At 66.0% G+C, this 14676-nt stretch overlaps 1 protein-coding gene and 1 long non-coding RNA gene across 2 annotated transcripts in view; one reads left to right on the top strand and one right to left on the bottom strand.

Annotated features, from left to right (window-relative positions):
* LOC125928424 (uncharacterized) overlaps positions 1-484 on the bottom strand; it is an 8177-nt gene extending 7693 nt beyond the window's left edge. The window contains exon 1 of the long non-coding RNA XR_007459664.1: positions 287-484. This is a non-coding gene — a long non-coding RNA (uncharacterized LOC125928424). The remainder of the gene's footprint in view (positions 1-286) is intronic.
* Positions 485-5691: 5207 nt separating this feature from the next.
* Positions 5692-6789, top strand: SSTR5 (somatostatin receptor 5). Its single transcript, XM_049639125.1, has one exon. The coding sequence runs from the start codon at positions 5692-5694 to the stop codon at positions 6787-6789; it is 1098 nt and encodes a 365-aa protein (XP_049495082.1).
* The last annotated feature ends 7887 nt before the right edge of the window (positions 6790-14676 follow it).

Below are 14676 nucleotides of genomic sequence, written 5' to 3' on the forward strand. Positions count from 1 at the left end.
GAGGGAAGGGGAGGAGGTAGAGAGGGGTAGAGGGAGGGGGAGGGGGAAAAGGAGGGGGAAGAGGGCAGGGGGAGGAGGAGGGGGAGGAGGAGGGAGAGGAGGGGGAGGAGGGGGAGGAGAGAGGGGAGGAGAGGAGGAGAAGGGTAGGAGAGGAGGGGGTAGAGGGAGGGGGAGGGGAAGAAGGAGGGGGAGGAGGGTGGGGGGAGGAGGAGGAGGGTAGAGGGAGGAAGAGGGGGAGGAGGAGGCGGAGGAAAGAAAATACAGGGTAACTTGCTGCCCTCCCCACCTATCAGCATGCGGTATGTCAAGGGCGAGGATCCGGGCGTCTTAGGGGTTCGTCATCTGGAGGCACCTCAGTCCTTCCAGCCACTGGCTAGCCACCCCCCACGTAAGTCCAGGGTAAGGACTCTGGAGGCTGCTCCTTGGTGTGGGGAATGGACACCCACCCAGCGCCCCGTGCCCAGCAGAGCACGGCGCCCAACACTACCGGTTACAGTCGGCTCAAACGGGGGCCCCGACCGCCCCTCCCCACCCCGCCCCGCAGCCGCCTGCCTGGAACCTTGCCAGAATGCAGCTTCCCAGGCCCGCAGCCCTGCCGAGTCCCAGAGCGCAGGTGTGAGACCCTGCACCTGTGTTTGGATCAGGTGGCTGTGATCCCGGCCAAGGGGACAGCCTCCAGAGTGAACGGGGATCCCCAAACCGCTCGGCCAGCTGGGCCCCGCGCCCGGGGTTAGTGGCCTCCGCCGCCAGACCCAGGCGTCCAGCTTCTCCGAGTGAGGACGGCTTCCGATCCGTCGACTTTGAGGAGCGCGCTGCGGCGGGGGGCGGGGGGCGGGGGGGGGGACCCCCGGGCTGGGCTTTCCTGCCAGAGCGGACGTTAGAGACTGAGGCGGGGGCGTCGCCGTTCTGGGGCCCGACCGGGCCGGTGCCGCAGACTGCCTGGGGGGGGGGGGGGGCCGCGGGGACCAGGCCCGCCCCGCCCCGCCCCCCGCGCTCGCCCCGCCCCTCGCCGGGAGCCGAGCCCAGAGCGCCGAGCCCGGAGAGAGCGCAGCGCGGGCACTCGGCTCCCCGCCGACCGGTGAGTGCCGCGCGCCCCTGCCCCCCGCGCCTCGCCGGGGCCCCGCGCGGATCCCTGTTGTCCTTTGGGGGGGGGGTCTCACTACCCTGCGCGAAGCCCCGCGCGGCCCTGGTCGGGGGTCCTGCCGCGCGCCCCCGCCTGCGCCGCCCTCTGCGCTCCTGCCTCACCTGTGTTCCTTCCCCCGGGGCTCACCGGCCGCCGCCCTGGGGGCCTCCCCTGCCCGTCGTCCGACCCCCCACCCACCCGGTCTCCGCCGCTCCACCCCCTCCCGCTCCCAGGCTCCCCGACCCTCGCCACCCTCCGGCCTCTGGACCCGGTGTGCCGGGGTCGGGGCGCAAGGGAGACTCGGCCCGACCCCCGGCGGTGGTGGACGCCGCAGCCCAGCTCGCCCCGAGGCTGGCGAAGGGTGGGCGGCGCGGCCGGGGAGGGATCGGCTGGAGACTGGCGGGACGGTGAGGGTGGGAAGCCTAAGCGGAGGGAGCGGGAGCCGCTGGGCAAGCGGGCAGCAGGTCCCAGGGGGCGAGGGCCGGTCCGAGGTGGGGGGTGGGGGGTGGGGGGGTCTGCCGTCGGCACCAGGGGAGGCGGCGGCCAGGCAGAGTGAGCTGTGGGAAGGCGGCAGGAAGAGCCGGCCCAACGTCTAGGGGTCCCGGGAAGAAGGGAGACCCGGCATCCCCGGTCTTGGCCAACAGCGCTCCGGGCCCTCCTGAAGCTTCCCCAGCAGGGAGGCCCGCCCTGCAGGTTCACCTGTGTGCTGTCTCCCCACCCAGAGTCCACGCCAGCCGCTCACCTGCCCCACTGCCCGGCCCACCGATCCTGGCCCGCAGGCTGACCTGGGGTCCTGAGTAAGGGCAAGGGCCAGGAGTCCCAGTGGCCACCGTTGGAGGCAGTTCTGGCTGCCCGCCTCCCCCCCCCCCCCCCCCCGCCCCCCATCTGCCGAAGAGAGCAGGTTTCCTGGGCCCAGCTGCCCCTTGGGGGAGGACTGAGAGCCTCAAGCGGAAGGCTGTTGACAGCATCGATGACAATGACCCTCCATTGGTTCCGGGTAAAATGACCCAGATTTCCCAGAAAGTGTGCTGGGGGGGGAATGTGGCCTTGGAAACAAACGTGGCGCTGGGACCCTGAGGAAGGGTCTCCGCTGGCCAGCCTCCCGTTCACCGCCCCAGGCCAGCCCACACCCACCTTCGTCTCCCCTCGGGGGGAGGGGCAGGGACACCAGTCTGCCCAGAGCTGCCTTGAGGACAGAAGGAGCCTGTGTGGGGGAGGCAGGCCGGGATGCGGTGCTGGGGCCGGTCCTCTCGGTGTTGGCCCCTGCCCTGCGCAGGTCGGGGGAGGTGAGGACCCCAGGAACACGGAGCCGCTCCCGGCTGGTGCTGCCCTGGGTGGAGGACACCTGCCCTCTCCTGCCGACCTCACGTGGGGCCAGCCTGGGGGGAGCTGCGGAGCTCTGGGCACTGAGGGCCTGTCCCCTCCCCGCGTCCCCCGGAAGCCTCCAGCCCCTTCTCCTTGAAGCCCAGGGCAGGAACCTTTTCTGACACTGGGAGAAGATGCTGGGCTGTTTGGGGCAGGCGAGAGGGAGCAATTATTTAGCACCCACTGTGTGCCAGGCACTGCACACGGCATCTTGCGTATCTGAATTTATTTCATGTGTTCAGGGACTTTCCATTTGCCAGGGGCTCGGGGAGGTGACGTGACCCGCCACCCCCCAAGATCCCTGGCGGGATGGGAGGGAGGGTAGGGGGTCTGTTCCCTGGGCCACATCAGTGGGCAGGCAGTCCTTCCCTGGTGGGGGGCTCTGGGTCAGAGAGCCCCAGCGCGGGCCTGTGGCTGATTCCACACCCCCCCCCCCACTAAATCCCCCGCCGCAGGAGGAAGGGCCCCAGGGACAATTTGCCACGAGTGTAATTTCTGTGACTAAGACGATTGCCACTTCTAAATAATGGCTCCTGTAGAACCGTGTTCCCAGAGGCAGGCGCCACCGTAATGGCCTAGTTTCGTTCTTCGCGGCTCCGCGGCCTGAGGAATTGGGGTGTCCGTGGGGTGGCGGGGCTCCGGAGCCATCTCAGGGGAGCCCTGAGAAGCTTCTGGAAGGCACGGGCTATCTGAGTCAGGCCTGAGCTCACATTTGGCTATGCCACGCCGGGGGCCCCAGGCCCCAGCCAGGGCGCATCTGAGCTGACAGTCGCCCGTCCCTCCATGGGTGAGCCGAACATCTCAGGGGACGGTGGCTTCTTCCCCTCCCAGCACTCGGGGTCCCATGCAGGAAAAGGAGCCAGAAGCCCCTTCTTGAGTATTTTTTCCCCAAATGTGAGCGGGGGCCTTGGGCACAGAGACCAGCGGGCCGATCTCAGCCCAAGTGTCCCCGGAAAGCCCTCCTCCCAGCTGGGTCCCCCGGGGAGGTGTGGACCCCCCAACTTGGGAATGCCGCTTCCAGCCGAGGGATCCCCAGCTTTGTCTGGAGATGCGGTTGTCTCCAGAGGCCGTGCCTTGCCTTGTCTTAGTCCCAGTCACTTGGCTCACATCAGGTCCCCATATAGCTGCCAGGGGCCCTCCGAACCAGGAGCAGCAGATCCAGCCCAACCCCGAGTGTCTCTCTCCCTCCCACGAACCTCCACCTGGAGGGGACCCAGGGGGACAGTGCTCTCCACTGGCTGCACTCGTCCCGATGCAAGTTCTCCGTCTGGGGCCCGCTGTCTCCCAGCTGCCATTCTGGGGGATTTTCTCCTCATCCGGGTCTTATCCGTCCTCCCCGGGGGCGCAGGGCTCCTGTCCGTGGCCGTCCGTGCTGCCGGTGCCCTCTCGTCCGCCCACCCTGCTCGCAGGGCCCTCGACCCCTCTCCCCTTCTCCGAGTCTCTCTTCAGCTGTGTCCAGACCCAACTTGATTCTGACTTTTATGGATTTTTTTTTTTAAGTCCAAATGATTTTTCACACCCGAGAGTTGTGAATTTTCAAAAATAACACACTTGCTCATTTTACTTCTTAGACAGGAGCCAAATTTGTTTCATAATATTTTTACCCGTGCCTTGTTGAGGAACCTAAACGTATTTATTTAAACAGATCTTGGACATGCTTGTCGATTCCTATTATTTTTAATTTCATATGAAATGGACCGGCTGGCCCACCTCCCCGTTGCCGGTTTTCTAGGGCCACATTTCGTAACGAACTTGGAGAGTCGGCCCATCGGGACCTTCAGGTTTCTTTCTAACACCTGCCTTTCTTCTTTGTTCCAGACACACCCCCCCGGACACCCCCTCCCCCCGCACTTGTCTGCCAGAGTCCGGGGCTGGCCACCACTGGGGGTGTCCTCTGCTCTGAGGAAACTCGGGGCACTGCAGGCCAGCCGGGCAGGGCAGGGGGACCTCTGGGCCTGAGTGGCCCTGGTTGGGTCCCCTGGGGCACTTAGGCCCCCTCCCCCTGTGCGCTGTGCCCCCTTTCTCTTCCTGTCATCAGTGGAGACAGTTATTTTCTCCGGAGCAGCATTGCTTTTATGAACTTTCTCAAACATACGGAAAAGCACCAAAACTACATAAGGACACATGTGTGTCCATGACCTTGAACCGGGGATGTTAACATTTTCCCTTCTCTGCCTGTGCCTCTTCCTCCATGAGACCCAAAGCCTTGCCCCTGCACACCCCCTCTCCCAGGGGCCGGCCCCCGCTCACACGCATGCATGTCCTTCTGGCCTGGTCTCCGTGTGTTCCCTGGTCTAGGGCACATAAGGACCTCACCTACCAGCTCCACTCCCGGCCCTGGGCCGTGGCCGTGGAGGTGGCAGGCCAGCCCCAGAGCGCATGCCCAGAGCGTGTCCCTCACAGCTGTGATGATTGCACCCCGGAGCGGTCTCCTATGTCGTCCCCTCGGCCCAGAGACACCCTGCCCAGCGGCAGCTCTGAGGACCAGGGCACCAAGTCCTCTGGCCAGCCTGCGGGCTCTGAGGGCGCTCCTGAGGGGACGGTGGTCCTCAGAGCCTGCGGTGGATGCTGGAGGGGGCTCTGCAGACTGAGGTCTGGCTCCTCGGCCACACGCAAGGCCTGGCCCCCTCCTGATGGCTCCAGGAGGTCACCTGGAGTCTGGCCGTGGGGTCACCCAGGAGAGCAGGGCTCGGCAGGTGTCATGCCCGGCCTCAGCCGGGTGTGAGGGGCTTGGCCTGCCCGGCCGCCTTCCCGACCTCCCTATCACTGCCCCGTCCTTCTGCACCCGCCCTGCGCCGTCCCCTCCTTGCTGGCGCCATGGGGACCGTGACACCACCCCCAGGCCCCAGGAGGCCCTAGCCGACTGGAGGAGGGCAGAGGCCCATCGGGGAGCTGCCCCCAGGCAGTGCGGGGCGGGGGGTGCATAGGGTAGTCAGGGCTCTGGAAGCCATCGAGCTGCCAGCCCCCTGCTCCTTCCTCTCTGGGCTTGTTTTCCAAACAATTTGCTTAATGTGACTCTCTGCCGCAGCCGAGCTGGATGTGAGTAATCGTGTTTACCCGCCGAGGGGCGATCCTGCGCCTCCTGGGCGGGCGGGGCCCGGGGAGGAAACACCTCGGCCGGTAATCGCCCCGCGTCCTCCCTTGTCTTTGCAGAGAGGACGCGCCCTGCCCGCGCTCGCCCCGCCTGGCCCGCAGCGGCCGCGATGGAGCCTCTGTTCCCGGTCCCCACGCTGGCCGGCTGGAACGCCTCCGCGGCGGCCCCCGGCGCGGGCGGCCACAACGGGACGCTGGCGGGGCCGGCGGCTTCGCCGGGGGCCCGCGCCGTGGTGGTGCCCGTGCTGTACCTGCTGGTGTGCGTGGTGGGGCTGGGGGGTAACGCTCTGGTCATCTACGTGGTGCTGCGCCACGCCAAGATGAAGACGGTCACCAACATCTACATCCTCAACCTGGCCGTGGCTGACGTGCTGCTCATGCTGGGGCTGCCCTTCCTGGCCACGCAGAACGCCGTCTCCTACTGGCCCTTCGGCCCCGTCCTGTGCCGCCTGGTCATGACCTTGGACGGCATCAACCAGTTCACCAGCGTCTTCTGCCTGACCGTCATGAGCGTGGACCGCTACCTGGCCGTCGTCCACCCCATCCGCTCCGCCCGCTGGCGCCGCCCCCGGGTGGCCAAGCTGGCGAGCGCGGGCGTCTGGACCTTCTCGCTGCTCATGTCGCTGCCCCTGGTGGTCTTTGCGGACATCCAGGAGGGCTGGGACACCTGCAACGTCAGCTGGCCGGAGCCCGTGGGCCTGTGGGGCGCCGTGTTCATCATCTACACTTCCGTGCTGGGCTTCTTCGGGCCGCTGTTGGTTATCTGCCTGTGCTACCTGCTCATCGTGGTCAAGGTGAAGGCGTCGGGCGTGCGCGTGGGCGCCACGCGGCGGCGCTCGGAGCGCAAGGCAACCCGCATGGTGGTGGTGGTGGTCGTGGTGTTTGCGGGCTGCTGGCTGCCTTTCTTCATCGTCAACATCGTCAACCTGGCCTTCGTCCTGCCCGCGGAGCCCGCCTCCGCGGGCGCCTACTTCTTCGTCGTCGTCCTGTCCTACGCCAACAGCTGCGCCAACCCCGTGCTCTACGGCTTCCTCTCTGACAACTTCCGCCAGAGCTTCCGGAAGGTTCTGTGCCTCCGCAAGGGCTACGGCGCCGAGGAGGCGGAGGCCGCGGAGCCCCAGGCCGACAAGAGCGGCCGGCTTCGGGAGGCCACGACGCCCGCGCGCGGCTCCGAGGCCAACGGGCTCATGCAGACCAGCCGGCTGTGAGCGCCGAGGGCCGGCGTGGCCCCAGGTGGCCCCTGCCCCCCCGCCCGGCCTGCATTTCCTGCTGGGCAGAGCCCCACCCCAAGATTCGTGGTGGGGGGGGCCTGCTGAGTGCCCCACACTCCCTGTGGCCCGGACACTCTGTGTGGTGCGGGGACCAGCTGTGTGGGGCGAGGCCGTGGGTGGCCCTGCAGGGACGAACTGTCACCGCCCCCCCACCCCCAGCCTGTTCCCGCCATAGAGGCTGGGCTCCCGGGACGCTAGGGAGCGGGTGGGAGAGGCCGGGTGTCACTGGCAGTGCTCAGGGCGCCTCGACCTTATCCTGCCCCCAGCTCGTGCCAGCCTGCCGGGCCGGGGAGTGACCACTGGCGTGAGCTGGTGACTGCTCTCCCTGCCTCTGCCCTGCGGTCCCATGTACCTCGTCACACCAGCCCTGCATCACCTGGTCAAGTGTCAGTCTGTGAAAACAAAGACGCCCGAGGGTGCTGGGCTCGGGCCCCTGCCCCCTGGCACTGCCCGGGGCCCGTGACCGTGCTGACCCTGGAGGTGGCAGATGCAGAGGGAACGTGGCTGTGCGGGGCCTGCGGGGCGGGGAGGGTGGGCCGGGGCCCCACAGGGGACGGCTGGGACTACGGAGCTCTGTCGTCCTGGAGACCCCCAGCTGCCGGCTGCCCTCCCCCGCCATGGCATCTCCCTTCCTGGTTGGCCACAGTCATGCTTTGGGGGGCAGTGAGGGGTGGGCTGGGGGCCGAGGCTTCCGTGGCGGGACCGGGATGGGGGAGCAGCAAGCAAAGTGGCTGGATTGGGGGTGGAGGGTCGGGCCCCCGGGTCCGGGGGACACAACTGTCCAGAGGGGTCCTGTGCAAAGGGTCCCTAGGGCATCGGTAGAGGCCATCCCAGGGAGGGGGCAGGAACCCACAGTCATCTCTTCTGCTTTTGGCAGGAGCTCTGGCCTGGAGAGGATGGGGGACGAGAGCAGCAGAGGAGAAATTTCCAGATAGCAGTGGGGGGAGCAGCTCCCAGCACAAATAGCAGCCACTTGGAAGGCAGCACTTGTGTGGGTGCGTGCAAATGCCAGCAAATGCCAGACCCCTGGGGAGCTCTGCCATCCCCAGACTAGAGTGGTCCTTCCACCCCCAGAAACGCCACCCCCTCCCGCCGCCGCCCCGAGCCGGCGGTGAGGTCCTGGAGAAGATGCCAGCCCGAGACCTGCCGGGGCACCATGTGCCTTGGGCCTCTCTCCGAGGCTGGAAGGAGGACCAGAACGTGGGGGCTCACTTGGCCTGTGTGCCCCCCCCATCTGGACAGCCCTCCCTGGTGTCACCCTGGCTCACGCTCCCTGGGTCTGCGCAGAGCAGGACCTCCGACCCGCAGGAGGGCAGGGGGAGCCACAGAGCCATGCCGGGCAAGGGAGAGGCCTGGTCAGTGCCGCCCGCGGCCCCGCACCGACCCTGGACAGAGGCCAAGGCCTGGAAACGCAAGAGCGTGGCAAGGCCGCTTGTGTTTGACAACCGATCTCCTGAATAAATTGGAGAATAAATGTTTGACTGTTTCCCAAAGCAAATATTGTCCCCGGAGCCGATCGAAGTTGGTGCCGATCTGGGTTCGCGGGTCAGCCGAGGCTGGGAGGAGGCAGACAGGCACCCCGGGAGGCGGGAGCCGGGACACGCAGGTGAAAACGGGGAAAATGCAAAACAGCGGGCCCAAGGGAGAGCCAGCCTGGGGCGGCCCTGTGCCTGTGGGGAGTGGGTGGGCTCGTTTGGGGCCCCTGTCCCCGGGCGTGTGGGGGCTCGGTTCCTGGGGGCCGGGGCAGCTCCTCCACGGGTCAGGGCCACAGAGCCTCGCTGGTGACCAACCCCTGCCCCCCGCGGCCAGCAGCCAGGGAGGGAGGGTGCCCTGGGAGAAACTGAGGCTCGTTCGACCCGCCACCCACACCCCAGTCGGATCTCCCCCGGGCTTTGGCTGCAAAGTGAATCTGCTCAGAATGACTTTGGGGAGCGAGCAGATGGCTCGGAAATCTCTGCCCGAATCGATTCCTCCCGATTGATTTGACATCATGAGCTCCCGCCCAGGGCCACGCCAGCCCAGAGCGCCCTCGTGTGTGTGTGTGTGTGTGTGTGTGTGCGTGTGTGCACGCGCGCGCGCGCGCGCGCGCACGCGCACGTGCGCGCACGTGCGTGTGTGGGGCCCCGGGCCTGATGGGACGTCCCCGCAGATTCCAGGCAGCCCCTGGCCCCTAGGTCTGGGTGGTTTCTGGGAACTAGGCTTGGCCAGTGTGGACAGTGTCTGAAGCCGTGGGTGCGGGTGGGGCCCGGAGCAGGAGCCGCGAGGACCCAGACACCCCCGCAAGCCTACCTGGGAACGGGAGCAGCAGGTAGATGAGGAGGGCCTGGGGACACCGGGGTGGGGACACGGGGCCACCACGCTGCTGGCGGGCCCCGCGTCCCCAGGCCCTGAGTAGGGTTGGGGGGGGGGGGACACAGAGCAAACAGGCTATAGTGGCTGACCTGCTTTATGAGCTCTCTCCACGCATCGGTGCCTTTTATTGGCTGCTGGGCTCCAGTGGCTCCCAGAGTGACCTTGCTCAGGAAATCCGGCCTGCGGGGCCAGGATGAGGCTGCCTCCGGGATGGGGTGCAGAGACAGGAGGGGTCTGTTTGCCTGGCCGGGCGGGGCATGGGGTGGGACAGGTATCCCCACAGGGAGGAAAACCGAGGCCGGATGGCCCCGGGGCTGTGCTGCTCACAGGCCCGGCCGGCCGCGGCCGCTCCCCGGCCAATCCCTGCCAGCAGGAGCGATGTTGGGGTGCCCTGGGTGGGGTCATAAAGGGCCCCCCTCTCGGATGTGCTGGCGCAGGAGGGCGGACAGACCACGGGGAGACACCAGGAAGGACTTCTGACGGGAACGTGGGGCACAGAGAGCTGTGACGTGCTCCGGAGACAGTAGAGTCTTCACTGGTCACTGGTCAGGGCCCCTGCACAGCTTGGATCTCCAGGGAAGGGTGGGGACAGGGACCCGGAAAGACAGTTGGGTCTGCAGCCCCTCTGCCCTGGCCACCGGGGGTCTCTGTCCCAGACACCGCCATGTCCCCTCCTTGCAGCCAAGCACTCTGACCTGACCTGCCCGGGCCAGCTGGCACCACTGGGGCTCCTAAGCGGGGGTTGTTGAATGAATAAAAGGACGTTGAACAAAGGGGGCCCTGGCCAGGTTGGAGGCCTTACCCAAAGGTCCTGTGGCTGCCCGGGACCCCGGCCCCCCCAACCCTGGGGCTCCCTCCCACTCCCTCCAGGCCTGCCCTGTCCCCTCCTTCAGGATGCTTCTCTGCAGACAGTGCTGACCGCTCTGCATTTGGTCCAGGGGCACCATCGGGCACCTGGGCAGGTCCCAACACAGGGTGGGGGGTGAGGGGCAGGGGCTCTGCCCGCACAGACATGTGGTTCTTGCCAGCCCAGCCCTTCCCCGACGTTTGCACCTGCACTGGAGTCTCTCTCCCAGACCGTAGCCCCGTGATGTGGGGGAGGATCAGGCATGTCCCCGAAGGGAGATGGGCAGGTCCTCCCGGCCACATGGGCTGGTTCTCCTGCTAGAGGACACCGATTGCCGAGCAGCGGGGACCAGCCATGTTCTCTCCCGCTCAACACCCTGCCGTGACTCCCACTCTTCCCCCACATTTCCCGGGCCCGGCCTGTCGGTGGGAAAGGCGGCCCGCCCCGCCGAGTTGTTTGAGAAGGCTTCATACAGGGACATTCTGGTGTGGCGGGTGGTGACAGGTGCGAGGACGGGCTTATGAGAACAAAGAGGGGCCCTCTTTCAGCACAGGGCAGCTGGGGCCTGGTGGCCAGCCCGCCAGGAGAGCTGGGACTGAGTGCCTGCCCCTCTCTCCTCCCTGCTTCCCGTACCCTGCTGGGTTCCCCGTTGCCAGACATGCTGGGAGGTGGTGATTTGGTCCACAGGGGTCAGGGTGAAGCTGGGGAATGGACATGGGGGGGACGGGAGATGCCCAATGCCCCCCCCCCCACATCCACGTTCCAGTGGCCATCAGGCCTGGGGTGCAGGTGACATGGGGAGCCGCCCCCAATCCCTGCCCACACGGTGCCCAGCCTGTCCTGCGGGGTCTTCTCCCTCCCTCCTGACTCAGCCCCCAGCGGGCATGCCCAGGGGTCACTGGAGCCACGCAGGGGTCCGCCCCGTGGCCGGTGATGCAGTGGGGGAGGGGACAGAGGTCACAGGAGAGAGGCAGCCGTCGCCTGGGGCCTCCTGCTTCTGACACCTGACTGTGGCCTCACCGCCCGTCTGAACGGTGGGTCTCTCCATGTGCCCCCGGGCCACTCTGCCGGGGCCTGTCCACCTGGGTCCCTCCAGGGGCACGTGTGAAGGTGTGACCGGGTGCCCTTCGAAGGAGAATGTCTGGACGCCGGCACTCACGCCGTCCCCCCCGAGCGGCATCCCCCGGCCCAGGGCGACCCTCACTCCTTCCCACGCGGAGGAATCGTCCAGCCCTCTGGTTTCACGTGTCTTTCTGTGTTGTGTTTGGGCTTCAGGGCTGATGTGGAGCCACGTTTGCGATTTTTATAAAGCCAGCCTATCACTCAGCTGTTTGGCAAATGCTTTCACTTTGGGGTTTTTTTTGTTAATTTTTTTTTTTAACCTTTATTTATTTTTGAGACAGAGAGAGACAGAGCATGAACGGGGGAGGGTCAGAGAGAGGGAGACACAGAATCTGAAACAGGCTCCAGGCTCTGAGCTGTCAGCACAGAGCCCGACGCGGGGCTCGAACTCACGGACCGCGAGATCACGACCTGAGCCGAAGTCGGCCGCTTAACCGACTGAGCCACCCAGGCGCACCATCACTTTGGTTTTGAAATTGAGCGTTGTGTCCCTTCCAGAGATTAGCTGAATATTTTCACGTAGTTTTACTGTGGTAAAGCGTACGTAGTCGAAGTTTCCCGCCTTAGGCGTTTCTAGGAGCACAGTTCAGTGGCAGGAGGCACATCCCCGCTGTGTGGGACCACGACCGCCGCCCATCCGCACAGCTCTCCCACGGCCCCAAACGGAAGCTCTGTGCCCACCCCTCCCCTGCCCCTGGGGACCACCGTCTCCTTCTGTCCCCAGGGGCACCCGCACTGTCTTTCCGTGACACGCGTTATGTCACTGACCACGGCGTCCTCGAGGTCCATCCGCGTCCGAGCGCGTGTCGGAATGTCTCGAATAATATTGCATCGTGTGGACGGAGCACGGTTTGCTCATCCTTTCGTCATCCGCGGATGGCTTGAGTGGCCCTCCCTTTTAGAGGGGAATAACGCCACTGTAGGGGGGGGGGGTGTCCCATATGTTTTTAATGGCTGTGTTGCTGGTGGCTCTTTTCCTCACCTGAGGCGTGCTTCACTGGGGGTGTGCCCGACGTGGCGGTGTCCCCATCTCGGCCTCCTCCCTCGCTGGCCCATCGGTCACCTGGGTCCTCCCGGTTCCCTTGGCCTCTGCCTGGTGGCCACGGCACTTGCCGTATCTCCCAGGTCAGGCCCGGTTTCCACACAGAGCAGAGCTGGGTCTCAGAATGTTCTAGATTCCCGTCTACCCGCTCTGCTAGGTTGTGTCCAGGGTTGGCCCACCACTCTGAGAGAGTGGATTTTTGCACAAACGTTCATGATAACGCTATCCACGACAGCCACAGGTGGAGAAAGCCCCAGGGCCCCCAGTGCTCACATGGACGCACCGTGGTCCGTCCACACGACAGGACGGGGTTCAGCCACCCGAGGGAATGAAGCCATGACAGGTGCCAGAGCGTGGACCCACCCGGGGGATGTGACCTCACAGAACAACACGCAAAGGGCCATACGGTCAGTGATTCCGTTTCTCTGAAACCCCCAGAAGAGGCAAATCTGGGGACAGAACGCAGATCGGCGGTGGCCGGGGGCTGGGAGAGGGGACGGGGTCTCCTTTTGGGGTGAGGAGAAAGTTCCGGAACTAGATGGAGATGGTGGTGGAGCTCCCTGTGAATGTGCTAAATGCTACCGAATTGTTTGCTTCAAAATGGTAAGTTTCATGTTCTATGAATTTCACCTGAATGTTTTAAATGGGCATTTGTGGGAATCCGCGGAACGGACAGACTAACGTGGATAAAGCGGCAGGAGTCCCGTCTCAGGGGCACGTGGCAGGGCTGTGCCTTCTCCAGCCTTCTCGTGGCACATGCACACGCCTCGTCACCCCGAGTCCACAGGCTTGCTGTTCCCGTTGGGGTCTCCACCGGACTCCACCGGCACCCAGGTCTGTGTCCCAGCTTTGTCGCTTGGAAATGGTGACTGGACCCTGGGTCCCGCTTGTTCATGTCTCCAAATAAGTGAACCTGGGGGGGGGCGGATATTGGCACTGCCATTTTGTCCCGGAACCCCCCCCCCGAGGGCCCTGAAGCGCCCTACACACCCCACTCCTGGTCCCCAGGGTATGTAGTGGCCTTGACTCCCAAGGTTATCAGACGCCCTCCTGGGCCAGCAGCTGGCAGCAGGGCCTATCCCCCAGGCTCCACCGAGCTGTCCCAGTGCCTCCCTGGTCCAGGCTCCGTGAACAGCCGGATTCACGCCCTGAGGTTAGAAGGAGGAGCCGCCGGGTCAGCAGGCTTCCCCAGACCCGGGCATCCCGGGCAACAGGCTCTCTCGGCCGCGGCTGCCCTGGGGGCCTGACCGAGGCCCTCCTCGCCCACTGCCGGAAGTGGGAGCTGAGGTCACGCAGCCAGCTGAGGAGACATAGGCTTCCCTCTGGCCCGGCTGGCCTGCTGCACGCCGGGGTCCGGGGGTCCCGTCCCGGTCAGGGCAGGAGGGGAGTCCCCAGGTTGCATCCTGGGTCAGGGGGCCCGGGGCATCTGGCTTCCCGCAGCCTCTCTGTCCCTCCCGTCTCTGGCAGGGCCAGGTGTGAGGGGCCTGGGCTGGCACATTGGAGGCCCAGGAACCCACACTCATGAGGCTCAGCTTCCTTCTGGGGCTCCCCACTGGCCAGGACCGGCTGCAGGGCCCGCACGGGGGGTGTGGGGGTCTCATACCTGGGGCGCCGGGACGCCCACCGGGCAGGACCCACGAGGCTTCAGGACCCGGCCACAGGGTGGGATGCCGGCAGAGAGGGCCTCCCCCTGCAGACAGGCCCTGCATGGGCAGCACCCTCTCCCACAGACGGGCCCTCCGTGGGCAGCAAAGGGGTCCCCAGCACCTTTCCCAGTGAGGCCTCTCCCTGTGGGGCCATACTTGTGGGGGTGGCCCAGCAGGTGGAGAGCCGGCTCCCTGCACCATACATGCCCCTGTTGGGCCTCAGTTTCTCTACTTGTTAAAGGTGTGGCCGTCTGTCCTGGGACAAGAGCCCGTTCCTGTGTGTCTGGAACGGTGATCCCTGCCGACCCCTCCTCCTCCCCAACCTTCCTGGAGGTCTGCCAGGGAAGGTGGGTCTGGGGGCTCCATATCGGTGCTCTTTGGGGCCCAGGGTGAACGTGGACTGAGGGAACCCCGCCTGCTCCTGGTGCTCCCACAGGAGAGAGGGGTCTGGACCTTCCAGCAGCCTCCTCTGCCACGTCCTGCGTCCTGGCCAGGGGCCTACGGACCTTCCTTCTGCAAGGCTCTGACGTGTCCTGCGAGTACAGCCCGCCTGAGCTCCAGCCATCTCAGCACAGCCGGGACCTGTCAGCCTGTCCGGCTCTGGGGGGACCAGACACTGCTCTACCCAGGGCCTCCATGGTCTCATCGCCCCAGGATCCTTGCCTGGGCGGGGCGGCTGCGGGAAGACATTCGGGGAGGCGCTGCGGGCCGTGAGGCTAGAGGAGGGGCCAGCCGAAGGCCCAGGCCAGGGGGACACGCACCGGGAAAGCAACAGACTCTGAATGGCCTGTGGGGGGCGGGCAGCCTGGAGGCTC

Source organism: Panthera uncia, chromosome E3 (genome assembly GCF_023721935.1).
Source record: "Panthera uncia isolate 11264 chromosome E3, Puncia_PCG_1.0, whole genome shotgun sequence".
In the NCBI taxonomy this organism is placed as follows: domain Eukaryota; kingdom Metazoa; phylum Chordata; class Mammalia; order Carnivora; family Felidae; genus Panthera; species Panthera uncia.